The sequence below is a fragment of the Erpetoichthys calabaricus genome, chromosome 3 (assembly GCF_900747795.2).
Source record: "Erpetoichthys calabaricus chromosome 3, fErpCal1.3, whole genome shotgun sequence".
Lineage (NCBI taxonomy): Eukaryota > Metazoa > Chordata > Cladistia > Polypteriformes > Polypteridae > Erpetoichthys > Erpetoichthys calabaricus.
This window is the reverse complement of record NC_041396.2, coordinates 295832172-295848949: the sequence shown is the minus strand read 5'-3', so window position 1 is coordinate 295848949 and position 16778 is coordinate 295832172. Positions and strand designations below refer to the sequence as shown.

The window sequence follows — 16778 nt, the reverse complement described above, 5'->3', positions numbered from 1 at the left end:
CATGAAGCGCTGTCCTATCAGTTTTGCAGCATTATTTTGAATCTGAGTAGACAGTATAGCCCTGTACACTTCAGAATTCATCCTACTACTTCTGCTAGCAGTCATACTGTCAACCAGAGACCCACTTCCACTGGCAATCACCATACCCATGCCATAACACTGCCTCCACCATGTTTCACAGATGATGTGATATTCCGTTTCTTCTCTTCTCCATACTCTTCTCCTTCCAACCTTCGGTTATATATTGATTTCAGTTTCCTTTGTCCAAAGAAAATTATTCCAGAACTGGACAGGCTTTTAAAAATGTTTTCCGGCAAACTCTAATCTGCCATTCCTGTGCTTGAGGATTACCAGTGGTTTGCAACTTGTGGGTAACCCTCTGTATTTACTTTCATGAAGTCTTCTCTTGATTGTAGACTTTAGCAATGATAGGCCCACCTCCCAGAGAGTGGTCTTGCTTTGGCTAAATGTCACAAATTCTTTTTTCTTCACCAAGGAAAGAATTCTGCGATCATTCAGCACAGTTGTCTTCCATGGTTGTCCAGGCCTTCTGATGTTGCTAAGTTCACCAGTGTGTTCCTTCTCTTTAAGAATGTACCAGATGGTTGACTTCACCATTCCTGGTGTTTTTTCCTATCTCTCTAAAGAGAGTGTTTTGTTTTCTCAGCCTAATGATGGACCTCATATTGAGAGTTAACAGTGACCGCTTCCAAATGCAAATTGCACATTTGGAATCAATTCCAGACCTTCTACCTGCTTAATAGTTAATGAAATAATGAGGGATTTGCTCACACCTGGCTACGGAACAGCCTACCAATCAATTGTCCAAATACTTTTGAGCCCTTCAAAATGGGGGGACTATGCAGAAAAATGGATATCATTCTTAAATAGCTCATACAACATTGTCTGTTAAACCCTTTGAATTAATGCTGAAAGCCTACACTTCAATCATGTAATTATTTCTTCATTTCAAACCCACTGTGGTGGCGTACAGAGCAAAAACTTATAAGAATTGCATCACTGTCCAAATACTTATGGACCTAACTATATATAGATTTATAAATTACAATACAACAGCAATATGCTAACCTTACTTGTACAATTGCAACAGTTGTCTTCTTTATATAATACAAATCCACTAAACTTTCAGTTCAAAGGGTTCAAACAGCAAAATGAAAGTGGCTCAATGAATAATTTGCGAAAACAGTTAATCAGGTACATTTTTCTCTGTTTCCTTTCCAAATAGAAGAAAAGGGCATTTGGGCCACCAAAGGGAAAGTGAAAGGGGCTTGAGCCCCTGCAACTTCCTTTTTTTGTACTTCAATGTCTCTATGATCAGGGCGGATATTTTGGAAACAGGTTGTTCTTAATTACTGTATCCTTGCTAGGATGTAGTCATCCAGAAGCGCTATGCAATGCACACAAAATGTATAATTTTCTGACATACTAGGGTGTTGTACTGTGTTAGCCATTATGAATGTAGTGAGAAGTCAAGCAAAATTATACCTTTTATTGGCTAAGTAAAAAGATTAGAATATGCAAGCTTTTGAGGCAACTCAGGTCCCTTCTTCAGGCAAGATCAAGAAGGGGCCTGAGTTGCCTCAAAAGCTGCCTTATTTTGCTTGACTTCTCACTAATTTTCTGACAAAAATTATTAATTATTATTATTAATATCTTATATTATTAAGATTTGAAAATCAATTTTGATTTTCCACAGGCAAACACGCACATTATGCTAAAATAAACTTTTCCTTAGTGCTTTGAAAATCGTAGAATTTAAACATCACTCAATAGTGATGTAATTTCTGACCCCATCACCAAACTTCCTTTTTATGTGGAAGCAAAAATTGCATGACTGAGAAGAGAGTAATCAGTAGTGACACACCAAATATGTACTCATTTATTCATATTATAGAAGGCTGGAGAACAATAAAAATACTAGCAGATACAAATAACTTGTGAGAGAGTGGTGTGCAAAGTATTTTACTATGGGTTGACATCAAAACCAAATGCTTTACTTACAACCACAAATATCAAATCTTTATATCAGTTTAATTAGGAGAGTAACTAATTTTATTTCTCTAATCTTGCTTTTCAGTATCTTGAGGTTATGAAAGATCTACATATTTGGAACTCATTACAGAAACTGAAGCCCAGCCCTTGTAAGGATCAAAGCACTGGGAGTGGTTCGGAAAGTTTGTGCTTGCTGTTTGCATTACTAGGTGAGGCCTTACATGTTGAAAGTTGTGTGTATGGTACTATGATGATAAGTAGTATTTGATGTACAGGTCACAATAAAACTGCTTGACAACGTCTTTTTAATTATAGTTCAGCAATAATAAAATAATTACAAAAAGGGTAAATTATAGCTAGGAGGTAAAAGAAATGAACTTTATACGTCTTACAATCAGTAGAACAGAAAAATGAAAGGAAAAAGATTATATAGTTGCTGCTCAGTTTCATGAGTGACAGAGATAATGTATACGTACTGAAAAGACAAAATTGTTAAACAAATACAAGTAAAGCAAAAAGCACCAAGGAGACAAAACAAAAAGAGCACCACACTCAGAAGTAGATCAAAATCTATAGAAAACATACAGTTTGGTTTTCAAGCTTTGTCACCATGTCCATCAGGTAACTTGAGGTTAGAATATGGTCACTGTCCTTCTTGCAGGTCATAAAAGGCAATTAAAAAGTGTTTTTGGTCAGGAAGGACAATCAGACTTACAAAATTCTGCTCCAATGCTCTCTTGATAATGAGACAAAAAGGATAATTATAAAGCATGGATGGGGTACAGCTCATAGTACCGCTTGGCCACCACAGAATTATAAACTATAGCAAAATACCCACGCTTCACAGCGGAGAAGTAGTGTGTTAAAGAGGTTATGTAAACATATATATACATATACATATATATACATATCTACATATACATTTATATACATACATATATATATTATATATATATATATATATATATAATATATATATATATATAATATATATATATATATATATATATATATATATATACACACATATACACATCCACATATATATATACACATACATATACACACATACATAAACACACACATATACATACATACATAGTGTGTTGTAACACGGGCTGTGATTGTTACATGGGAGGGAGATGACAAATCACAGCTTCCTGCTTTCTAATCGGGCCTGTGATTGGTGCTTTGACTGAAGCCGAGATCCCACAGTATGTCCCCTTAGGAGAGGCGTTAGGCGAGTGTAATTGAATAGCGGTGCTGCAAGTTTAGCTTTACACCTGTTTTTAAGGCTTATTGACTGAAAGGGGCTTTCATGAAAAAACTTAGGGTTTTGCTACAGGATACACCCTCCACAAGTTAAGGAAGTAAAAATAAAGGTATATATTTCTGTTTTATTTAAACCTTTTAAGTTTGTATGCGGGCGGCATGGTGGCGCAGTGAAAGGTGCCAGTTAGGAGACCCGGGTTCGCTTCCCTGCGTGGAGTTTGAATGTTCTCCCCGTGTCCATCTGGGTTTCCTCCGGGCACTCCGGTTTCCTCCCACAGTCCAAAGACATGCAGGTTAGGTGCATTGGCGATTCTAAATTGTCCCTGGTGTGTGGGTGTGTGCGCCCTGCGGTGGGGTGGCACCTTTCCCGGGGATTGTTTCCTGCCTTGTGCCCTGTGTTGGCAGGGATTGGCTCTTGTATTTAGGATATAGCGGGTTGGATAATCGATGGATGGACATTTGTATGCATAGCCCCATTTGCCCGTTTTCGTTTTTTTTCTTTCTTCAGTAATATTTCAGCAAACCCGGAGCTTGTCGGTCAAATCCTGGTACTGACACCACTGTGTGACCCTGAGGAAGTCACTTCACCTGCCTGTGCTGCAAAAAACAAAAGTAATGTAACAAATTGTACCTCAGATGTTGCAAGTTGCTGGAATAAAGGCATAAGTAAAATAGATAAATATGTATTATACACATAGGAACTATTCATTTATTTTCAGTTAAGTCATCTGCAGCAAACCTTTATAAATGAGGGTTTCTCCTTTATAGATAGTGCAAACTGTTTCTTCTTCATTGAGGTTTTCTCTTGGAGAGCTTTTTTCATTTCATTGAAAATTAAAGCAGCAGCTGCCAAAATATGTAGCTTTCTTAATAATTTTTCAACATTATGTAAAATAACTTTATAAAGTAAAATAAAAGGTTTAAATACTGGTTATCCTTTTACACTAAAATATTACTAAAGAGATACAAAAAAAGTAAAATGCATATGTTGTTTTTAAGGAGATTCAGGCTTGCTGAATGCACGCTAAGGAGAAGTGGACTTTGTGCTGCTTGTCGCTCTGCATGTCAATAAGCCTGTACAGCAGCTGTTTTCCTGTCTCACTGCCTTGTCTTGAATGAACTTAAAATGTTTTATAATAGAGAGATGTTACTTATATCCTTAGTCCGACATCCACATATCATATGTGTTATCATATGTGTTAACAAAGTGTGTTTTATAAGTTTACATGTGTTTAAAGCGTGTGGGATGGGTATTTTAAGGCTTAAACTATAAAAATGTTTATTTATATGGTCTTTCTATATCGCGGATTTTGACCTATCACTGATGGGTCTAGAACTAACTTCCGCGGTAGGCGTTTCACGTGATTACGTGGGAGGCGTGATGACGCGATACGTGACTCCGCCCCCGTCCATTACAGTATATGGACAAAAAATAGGTTCCAGTTATGACCGTTACGCTTTGAATTTCGAAATGAAACCTGCCTAACTTTTGTAAGCAGTGAGGGCTTTGCCTTTTATTAGTATAGATAAAGAATGATAGATTTATTCTGGAAAAAGTAGGGAAGGTCTGCTACATTTAGAAGTTCATTATTCTCACAGAATACAGTGGGATTGTATGTGCTAATCAACAGGCACTGTTTCACCACTTTCCAGCATCACAATTGGTAAATATAACTACCTTACCATCTGCCTTCTTTACTTGATATAATTAACTTACCTTGAAACTTCTGTATGCCCTACCCAAAAAGTTTCAGAACATATTACATATAAGTAATTGAAGTAATTCACAATAATGATGATGATTACTCCAAAACACCAAGATGTACAAGATCATGTACCATTTAAATTATGTTATAAAAAAAAAAATGAACTGATGGTTCACATAAAATGCCTCTATCTTTAAAACTCGTGATCACTGACGGGAAAGTTACTTGCTTTAATCATCACCTTGTGAACTTACTATACCCTAGAATAACTACACAACATGTTGAGGGCAGACAGAAGTGCAAGTACAGCAGTAAAAATGAGGAAGAAAGGTGCGTGAAAGAAATTCTAGAACCAGTCCCACATTCTAACTTCAAAAAGAGCCTGCCTGGCATTGAAGGGGAAAGTTTACAAGAGCTGTGTAAGGAGTAGTCTGTTGTGTGGGAGTGACACGTGGCCGATATATGTGGAACAAGAAGCAAAGCTAGATAGAACAGAGATGAGAATGATCAGATAGACAAATGGGAGTCTCACTCCAAAGGATGCCCAGGATCATGACAAGAGGAGGAAAAAACGTTTGATGGTCTGCTGGCTAACTTGGGAAAACCTGGGAAATGGCCGTTAAACCGATGACAATGATAATGTCTTTCTTAATACCTTAGATTAAACTTTACATTTCTGAGCAAAACAGCAAAGGCATTCTTTAGGGTTTAAGCAATTGTTTGTCAAATCCAGCAAGATTTCCCCTGAGAAACATCACCATGAACATGTGGGAAGATGACTAGGTTACACAAGACACTTATTTGGACAGGTTTTAAGCCTGCATATTTTGTAGCCATTGCATTTGACTGTACTCTACTTTTCCCTTGGATAGCTGTTCCTTTAAGTTGGATGTAGAACTACTCAACAATGCAAAATCCAATTGATACATAAAAGTGTTTCATATCTCCTCTCGGCTTCTTAAGAGTCAGAAAGGGAAACTAATCCTAAAATCAGCACTAGCTGGTTTTAGAAAGTTACAGTACATGACAGACAAAAGCATACACCAGAGAACATATACTATGAAAGAGAATAATTTACAATGTAGAAAAAAAATGGAAAAATATCGTAATGAAAAAAAAAAATCTATCTTCTACGACTGTGCTGTACTTGGTGTACAAATGTGTGCAAAAACTAAAATTCATTATATCTGTACAGCAAAATTTATATACGCTTTAAATATTTTACAGTGCTAATAACTATGCTACTTTTCATTCTGAGTAATTTGTTTTTGCATTATTATCTCCACAGGCCAACATCCTTACACACATACAAACAGTAGTGAAAAGTCAAGCAAAATGACACCTTTTATTGGCTAACTAAAAAGATTACAATATGCAAGCTTTCGAGGCAACTCAGACCCCTTCTTCAGGCAAGATGTAATACAGAAACTGGAGTTCTCTGTGTTTATATACACACTAGGACAAGAAACAACACTGGTAAATCTTTAAGTGAGACATCTTAAATGTAAAAAATTAATAGACTCCTTCGGGATAGGGTTCATTTAACAAGAGAGAAGAACAATGTATGGTCAAGATCTTTAGGTAAGATAACTGTTCAACAAAGTTTTTCAATACAATGTGGATCTGTAGTTAGGTTGTATGTGTCAGTCTGAGAGATGCAAACAATCCTCATACCTGGCCATAAAACTCTTGTCTCTATTCAAACCATGTTGCAATGTGTTAAATTTTAGCATGAGTTTAACTTCCCATTCTTTTCTCTCTTGCTGTGTTCTGAAGTTGCCCATAAGCACTGTGACCTTCTCACTTAAAGATTTACCAATGTTGTTTCTTGTCCTAGTGTGTATATAAACACAGGGAATTCCAGTTTCTGTATTACATCTTGCCTGAAGAAGGGGCCTGAGTTGCCTCGAAAGCTCGCATAATGTAATCTTTTTAGTTAGCCAATAAAAGGTGTCATTTTGCTCGACTTTTCACTACATTCATAATGACTAACATGGTACAACACCCTAGTACTACAGACACATACAAACACAAAGAAAAAAACAATCAAGTCATGATTAAAGATGCGTAAAATTTGTAAACCTGTTGAAAACTAAAACCTTAAATTTTGACCTCATCACAATTCTGTTTTTATATTATATAATATAAATATTATATACAGTATGCAAACATTTACAGTCCATACATATACAATGCTATAAAAAGTATTCCACTCTTGGGTAGTTTTCACATTTTATTATTATTATACAAAATTGAATCACCATACCATTTTCTAAGCCCACTTAAACCTGAGCAGGGTGCTGGGGGTCTGGAGCCTATCCCAGCAAACATAGGGAGCGAGACAGAAACCAGTCCATCGTAGGGGACATTGAATCACAATGGATTTAATTGAGCTTTTTTGATATTAACCAACAGAAAAAGTCTCTTTAATGTCAAAACAGATCTATGCAAAGCAGTCTAAATTAGTTACAAGTATAAAACATAAAGTAATTGTATTTAGTAGATGGCAGCCATGGGTTTGTGTGTGCAGGTCTCTCTGTTTCTCCCTCTTCATAATATCTGTACATCTGGACACTACAATTTTTCTCCATTCTTCTTTGACAAAACTACTCATGCTGTGTTATGTTGCAGGAGGATTGTGTGTGAACAGCCTCTTTCAAGTCCAGTCACAAATTCTCAATTCGAATCATTTCATCCACTCCAGAATATTAACAAAATTGTTTTTAAGACATTCTTGTGTAGCTTCTGCGCAAAAACTTACTCCAGAGGCAGGATTCTTGTAGACTACTTCAGGTCAAGCCCCTCAGGATTTTCCTGCATTCATTTTTTCCACTATCCTCAAAAAGTCTTCCAAAGCCTACTGAAGAGAAGCATCGCCAGAGCATGATGCTGCAGCCACCATCAGAAATGATAATGCACAGTGTAATAATGCATTTAGTATGATGGCACAAAAGCTCAATTTTGGTCTCATTAGAACAAAAAAACTTCTACCGGCTAATTTTAGAGTCTCCTATGTACCTTCTAGAAAAATGTAACCAAGATGTTGTGTATATTTTTAAGCACTTTGTTTCTATTTGTCACTCTCCCTGTGTGGGTTTTCCTCCAGTTTCCTCACAAACGTCAGGTGAATTGGTACTGTTAAACTGCTCCTAGGGTGTGTGTGTGTGTGTGTGTTAGACCTGCGATTAACTGGCACACTGTCCAGGTGTTGTTCCTGTTTTGAGCCCAATGATTACTGGGATAGGCTTCAGCCACCTCTAGATCCTGATCCAGATAATGCAAAAAGGATGAAAATTTGTAATTAATTTTAACCATAATGCAGAGGTCAGTTTTCACTTAGACATTAAAAAGTCTGTTGGTTAGTTCCATAAAAGCCAAATTAAATCCACTCAAATTCAACACTGTAAAACAATAAAATGTGAAAACTTCCAAGGGGATGAATACACTGTATGCATATGTATATACATACAAACATACTGTACACACAATGCATACCTATGATATATACATTATGTAGGGAAAGAAAAAAAATGAAGTAAAAACTGATGAACGATGTGAAGCACAAAACCGAAGTTTATGATCTATAAAGATTTATTACATGTAGCTAGGTCATATTTGGAAACTGAAGTAGATTTATTTTGTAATTAAGGAAAAAGAAGATAAATGGAGACAAGGACCTAAAAGCTGTTTAATATATGCTGAGTTGGTATACAAATGGGATCAGACAAAAACGGATTAGTTTCAAAATGACTTTGCGGTTCCCCCAGTTTCAATACTGGGTTACAGCACTCACAGACATTCTCAGGCAGGTAACACCCTCTAAATACTTAACGTAAGAAGTGGTCAATCCCAAATGTTTTGGTTTTACTGGTTGTTCACCATCATTATCAACTACTTTGTGAAGCTGCACTGCTCAGTGAGTCATTGGAAACCACACTTATTAGATTCTTTGGCGAACAACATTGCTGAACAAAGACTCACAGACAAGGAAAGGGCAATTCTGACCACAACACACCTGGGCAATTCTCGCTCAGGGAGGAAAAAGCCTATCTTCAAACACATTTGAAAAATGAAGCCTTCACCACAATGTGTAGAGTAAGCATTTTACTTTGCTAAGGTGGTGGATGTGATAAGTATGTGAATGAATCATGAACAGCAGCAGTCCCCCACCCCTTCCTATGTAACACTCAGGTCAGCAAGGTGAGCACAAAGTAAACAGAATGAGTGGTTGGGGAAGACACCTGTGAGGTGCACTTCAGTTTAATAGAGTCACATGAAAATGTAAGTACACCCCATGAACAAGATTTGATTTTCACTTAAACATTACCGATTGACAAAGGTGATGATAACAAAAATCATGCCACATATACTGCGGTGGGTTGGCACCCTGCCCGGGATTGGTTCCTGCCTTGTGCCCTGTGTTGGCTGGGATTGGCTCCAGCAGACCCCTGTGACCCTGTGTTCGGATTCAGCGGGTTGGATAATGGATGGATGGATGCCACATTTACATTTTGTAAACAGTTTTGTATATAGTAATTTAAATAAATATAAATGCAAATTTAGAATGAGGTACAAATGATTAAATTATCATGAGAGAAGATCTCATATGGTGCAGTTTTATTTAAACCACAGACATTTAGTTTGTTTTTGAAGCATGTGTTATCACTATGCTTAGATTGAAAGAGCTCTCTGAGGCCATCACAGAGGAGGTTATAGATGCTCTTCTGAGTCTGAGAAGGGACTTAAAAGGATCTGCAAACCATTGGAAAACAACCAATCCACTGTCTAGAAGATCATATACAAATGGAGATTTCAAGCAACTGCCGGCTTGTCCAGGCCAGGCCACCTCAGCAAGTTCTATCTGAGAGCAGAACATAAGACGCTGAAAGAAGTCATTAAGAAGCACAAAATTTCATCACGGGATCTGCAGGTAACTCATGCCACTGCTGATGTCAAAGTTCAAGAGACTACAATTAGAAAGACGTGGCACAAATGATATCTACATGGGAGGTGTGCCAGGAAGAAATCTTTCCTATCCAGAAAGAACATCAAGGTAAACTAAAGTTAGCCCATGAACACCTAGGCAAAGACATGAGGTCTCGTTCAAAAAACTTTGCATGGATTCGAGCATACAAATATGTACAGGCAATTTACCTTTCATAAATCACAATCACCTTGCAAATGTACATATGTGAACGCACTTCGGACCTCGCCCAGTTGCCACGCTGAAACAACAATTAATGAACTATGCTAATCAACCTTGTACATATGCAGTCACAATGCTGCAGAACTTAATTGGCTGGCAGAGCAGCCTTCATCCTGAGAAATCGAGACCCTGCCACCTGCATTCAAGATTATCTGGCTGCACTCCACAACTGAACGCACAAGATCATGCGACTATTTATAGCGCCTATCATTCTGTGTCTTGGGAGTCCGAGAAAGGGCTTAAGATGCCAGCGTCTGACTGCATAGTCATTACTACTTGGTACATGTAATGTCATAATTAATGTTACGATGAATAGCATATGACATAAAAAGTTAACGGTTCACTCAGTTACCTTACCAACAAGCCTGCCACCACATACAATAATGTCATGTTTGCCAAAACTACTTTGCCTCAAAATAAACGAATCACAGGTTGACGGAGGCCACGGAGCCATGACCTTTTACAGTCTTATCTTGGCATCACAGATGACTTGTGCGTTAATGGAATGTAAGTGGTTACTGTTAAATAAAATTTAAAAAAAAAAGCAGCTTCATTCTCGCTAAATGCCCCTATTGCAGTATGAGTGCAGTAAACTTACTCTAATTACATTAGGAAAACTGGACACTGATGCATATTGCCTTTTTAAGCTGGCAATTTTTATGTTGGCAAAAACACGTTTTATGAATATACATCCACATCATATGAAAACTAATGGTCAGTTAATGACTTCCAGCACAACGGGCATGATGGAGTGAAGCTTTGCTGAGAAATTCACAACCTTTTGACCATTTCTCTGAGAAGTGTCAACAGGCAGCCTAGACAAACTGAAAAAAAAGACAACAAAGTTCTTCAGTGCAAAAATGGTACATTGGCCCTTTTAAAAGGGAACTAAAATACAGTCTGTACATCACAATTATCCTTTTGAGGTGTACTAGGGTGTTGTACCGTGTTAGCCATTATGAATGTAGAGAAAAGCCAAGCAAAATGACACCTTTTATTGGCCAACTAAAAAGATTACAATATGCAAGCTTTCGAGGCAACTCAGGCCCCTTCTTCAGGCAAGATGAACAAGGGGCCTGAGTTGCCTCGAAAGCTTGCATATTGTAATCTTTTTTGTTAGCCAATAAAAGGTGTCATTTTGCTTGGCTTTTCTCTTTTGAGGTGTAAAATGTTTGTCACATCAACACACATACTAGTAATAACAACTCAGTGATAGGATTTATTATGTGCATCAGTTGTAATTTAGCTAGTCTGCCTGAATTTCCCTACTTGAGAGTGTTGTCATTTCCATCTTTCTCTAAAATGTTGCGTATGGATTGGACAGAACTGCCATAAATATACCCAGTTCTCCTGTCAGGTTTTCTTTTATAAATCCTGACTTTTGCACGGAAAACTGTAAATACACATTTCAAGTCCTTTTTTTTTTTTTGTGAATACGCATGTTTTATAAATCTGACTCCATAATTTATGAAACAATGTGCTCTGGACAGACAAGGTAAAGTTATATGGCCACAGTACCAGAAGACATGCTTGGGAAAAACCAAAGACAGTACTTGACCAGAAGAACCTGCTACCAACTGTAAAACAAGATGGTGAAAATGGTATAGGTTGGGACTGCTTTGTTGCACAGGACCTGAGCAGCTCACCATCACAGAATCAGCTATTCTTCATTGTACAGCGGATGGTTGAGAATAATCTGTCAGAGCCTCAACCCAAAGTGGAACTTGCCAATATGACACTTAACCTAAACATACAAGTAAATCCACCAAGGAATGAATGAAAAGAAAGAAATGAAGGGTTCTAAAATGGCCAAGCCAAAGCCCTTCTCTGAATTCCATCGAGATGCTTAGTTGGGGGTGTTGAGACAGGCTGTGCATACAGGACACCCCTCAATCCTCACACAGTTAAAAGAATTCTGCATGAAAGAGTTGGAAAAACTTTCTCCCAGTCAATGTCAGAGACTGATTGGCAGCTTTAAGAAATGAGCAATATTAGAGTCAAGGGTGTCCTTACTTTTTCCACAAAAAGAAATGACATATCTGTTCATTTTTGTTCAAAAATTGTTTCAAAGTGAAAATTTTCAATTACCTTTTTTCTAAATATGCTGTTTAAATGAAGATCAAATATTTATAGGTCCACATATGTTAAAATAGAAAAAACACTATGGGTGTGCTTACTTTATCACATGAGTGCATGATATGATGCCCTTCTATGTGCAGGCTGAAGGACAACAGTTTCATACTGCAACATAACACAATTCCAATTTACAACTTCATTGTAAAGCCAAATAGGTAAATGATTATAGCCAATCTAAAGGATGCTAATAAGTCACTTACCAAATACTGGATTCCTGGTTGATGAGAACATTTTCAAATAACCATACCAAAGCCAAGTACAAATTAACAAATCGGTACTAACCCCACCTCACCCACCCAATTCACAAACTAACAGCAGCAACTAGGCCTGGGTAAAAATATTGATATCCAATTGCTATTTTTTATTTAAACAATTCAATTTTGATTTTAAAGTCTCAAGATCAATTTCATGAAACTCCATCCTGCTCAAATACTATCTTTGCTGTTGGAGTCCGATCTAGTAAATGGCGTTAATGAGCCTGTTAAGGCTTCATACCGAATAAGCACTTTACTATCTCTATAAAATGCTGTGTCCTCTAACTGAAATCAGCCCCTTAAACACTTAAATCAGATGTGTGGACTTATTACGGATTCAAATGGTGCGTCTGTAAAGAACAACTGGACAAAAGCAAAGCCATATGTAAGCTGTGTAAGTTAGATGTTAATTACTGTTGTAACGCAACAAATTTGAGGAATCATTTACCCTGATGTCACCCATAAATGGAATCTCAGCCGACATCCAAACAAGTAGAGTCTAAACAATCCACAATGGAGATAGTGGGTATCTCCAAGCTTCCATTTAGTTTGACTCATGCCCAAAGAAATAACAGAAATCTATAGCAGTTTTTATCTGTAAAGATAAGAGACCATGCTCCATTGTTGAAAACGAGGGCTTTCGACAAATGATACAGGTTTTTGAACTGCAGTATGCTATACCAACCAGAAAGCAATTGAGTTTAATTGAAGTTATTGTACCAAGGCTTTAGGAAGGTCTTAAGCAAAGAATCGCCACATCTCTCAGGCCAGTGGAGAGAGTAACCCCAAACCTGCGACAGCTGAACATCCAGGGAAGGGGATTCCTATGTGAAAATCAAACATTAAAAATTGCCCAGCCACACTGGGAGCAACCTCATTGCCTATATACAGAGCTGCTGAGAAGACTTGCTGATGTTCTAAAAGCCTTTCCAGAATTTGCAGTGTGCTGTTCCATTGTGTGACTGCATCAATCACAAGTTTGTGTGTTGGCAAGTCCAATAAACGTTGATTATCTTTAAGTGCGTGGCTAGCTGTACTGATACGGTGGAAAAAGTTTGCAACGCGGTTCACTTGGAAAAGCAAACAGGCAGTTGTTTGAATTTTCAGAGCAGAACTGAGCATGTGCACAAAGCGGGTGACTTGAAGTAGCTCCATAATCACGGCATTATCAGTCACAATGGCCGGCTCTTTGTCTTTTATGTCCCATTTATTCAATGACGCTGTCAACAAGCATCAGTTCTAGATCCTCATTTTAAAATGTTTCCTTTTTGTCAGAGGACTGTCAGGACACATTTTCAAGACTAATTAATGTGACTGCTACAAGTGAGAAACTGAAAATATGTGTAACTTGTAGAATTATAGAAAGACACAGGTCTTTATCTGTATCTTTAATTTCGACTAAAAAATTACTTTAAATGTCCAATTATGGTATAAATCTGGCTAGCAGTTTAGATAAAGGGTGCCTAAATGGGTATTCTTAACAAACAAATAGGTTATTGAGTAACATTTATTACTTAAGAAGCAATATTTGATTATTCTATACTAGCTGTTCAAGTCCATGCTGTAAAAACCATCAGAAAAAAAACTGAAATGTAGAGATGTCAGGTAATTGGAAGGAACTACTTTGGGCATCTCTCTCCTAGGAGGTTTCCTTTTGCCGGCGTGCTCGCGTCGCTTGTGAATTAGCGGCGGGAGGAAAAATAAAAGGGATATCGTTTTGCCGATGTGCTCGCCTCGCTTCTGAAATTAGCCGCTAAGTGAGTGACTCTTCGGAGGCTTCGCTTTGCCAACGTGCTGGCCTCACTTGTGTATCCTCGGAGGTGGAGCCCTTACCCTGACTCCACCTTTCACTTCCGGGCCAGACAGACACACACACTTCCAAGCGTAGATGTTTATATATAAGATTAATATTATTTGCAACATGATATAGATGTTTTATAAAGTAGATGCCATTGCGTTGTATTAAAATAAGGAGCCCCCCCAATAATATGTGTGGACTCTGATGTGGAGATATATATGTTATTTAATTTATGGTGAATTTTGAATGAGTGCAGTGAACATTTTCTTTTTTTTTGTTTATATATTAAAAAAAAAAAAAAAAGCACTGATATGTTGTTCTACATGCATATGTTATGAAATCACCAGGTAGACACCCTTCAAATAAAGTGTTATAATCTGTCACATTATACTGTGTTAATGTTCTCTATGCATTGTTAAGTAATTTCTAAAAAAAGCTACCACATCAAATGTGGTATAAGTGCACGCTTATTCAGTTAAGATAAAATTTAGATTGAATTGAATCGGGAAATTATGAATCACAATCAAATCAAATTGGGGCATCAGTGCTGATATCCAGCCCTAACAGCAACAGAGAAGGTTCACAGTTCTACGGCTTAAAAGTGACTAAAACAGAGACTGGTAGGTTGAATTCCAGTAAAACCTCTATTCCAAACATTAACTTTTCAAAAGATGGCATACCACTTACCTCAAAATAACAATTTCCTTTTGACAGGGGGCGAGGTGCAACGTAACAACCAACTTCATCTGAGTTCCCTTGATAACTGTAAAAGAAAAAACATTGGTAACTGTTCATTTTAGGGTGAAGTGAAAAGTGACTCAGCACTAAAAACAAACAGCCTGTCATGATTCACTGTAAAAATAATCTACTCATATTTAAAATCATAAATAACTGTGACCTGGTAGGTCTATTTTTAAATATGAAATGGATAATGGCTACATATACACGTCATATCTTCAATTTCAGACTCCTCACCTTGGAATGACAGATATACATATAAGCCTACAGTTAAGTTGCCTATACCTTATCTCTGATTGCATTAACTGATATTCTGAGCACAAAATATAAGAATGCCCAATGTGATTTTTAAGTATTACACTAACTGCAGTCTATCAAAAAGCAAAAACTTCCTGGAGACTTCAGAAAATAGACAAGCAAATAAAAATCATCTTAGTAAGTCAAAGTATTCCAGGTTGTTATTACTAATTTATATTTGACTGATGTCTTTCAAAGACAAATTCAAGTTTTTTTTTTTTTTACATTCAGAACAAGGGTGGTTTAAGCTGTTTGTACAAAAATATGGAGGTGGAAATTGAACCAACATCCATATGGTTTAAAAGTCCTGCCCTAAAATCTCCTCTGTGTGATGTATTTTAGCTGACACCTTTCTCCAAAGTGACCTGCAAGTTCAATAAATGGTTTAAATGTTTTTATAAATGTTTTCAATATTTTTCAAAGAGCTGTACCCAGTTGCAAATGCAGCCAGGTTTGAAAGAGAGAGCCACTGCACAGAAAAGCCACCACATAAGCTAAATAAAGGGCAAACACATTTACTTGTGCTTAATGCGAGGAAGACCAAGAGCTCCAGTGATGATAAGGTCCAAACTGCCCCTATAAACCAATTACCGTAGATACTAGTGTATTAGTCGATCTCGCAGATAAGTCGAGTGTATTTTTAAGCCGAAAATTACGAAATTTGTTATGACCCGCGTATAAGTCGAGGGTAAAACTTGACAGCTATCAGAGATAGAGGGCGACAATCAGCTGTTAATGGTGACAAAACTCACTGTCACGTCACAGGCATTCCCTCTGTGCTTGGAGAAATGCTAGACTCGTTGACTCGGCAACTAATCCTTGCATGTGCGTGAGTTGCAAAATGTAAACAAATGTAAACAAAGGCAAGATGGCATCGACATGTAACAAGGGAGCGAAGCGAGTGCAGAAAAGAAAACACTCAGTAGACAATGTTTAGCACATTATCGCTGAGTCAGACTCTGATTTTTCAGAATTGGATTTTATTGACAGTGATCAGGAATCGAGCAAGAGAGCGAGAAGCCGGCATCAGCTGATCGGACACCAGCCGATCCCGCACCAGCTCATCGGCTGCCAGCTGAACACATTCACGCAGCCGATGCACCTACGGCAAGGTTCGCGTGAGAGGAATACCCAGACGTTGATCCGTGGGAGCCGAACTGGCTACCGGACTTCACAAGACAGCATGGCTTGCTGTTGGACACGACAGATCACCCGCTGCTGGACTACTTCAGGCTGCTCTCTCCTGCGTGAGAAGAATACCCAGACATTGATCCGTGGGATCCGAACTGGCTACCGGACTTCACAAGACAGCATGGCTTGCTGTTGGACACGACAGATCACCCGCTGCTGGACTACTT

General features: G+C 37.8%; 1 protein-coding gene across 1 annotated transcript in view; it reads right to left on the bottom strand.

Annotated features, from left to right (window-relative positions):
* The window catches only part of spryd3 (SPRY domain containing 3), a 136497-nt gene that overhangs the window by 108293 nt on the left and 11426 nt on the right, over positions 1–16778 (bottom strand). Inside the window, 1 exon segment of the mRNA XM_051925083.1 lies at positions 15073–15150. Coding sequence (XP_051781043.1) covers positions 15073–15150 — 78 coding nt within the window.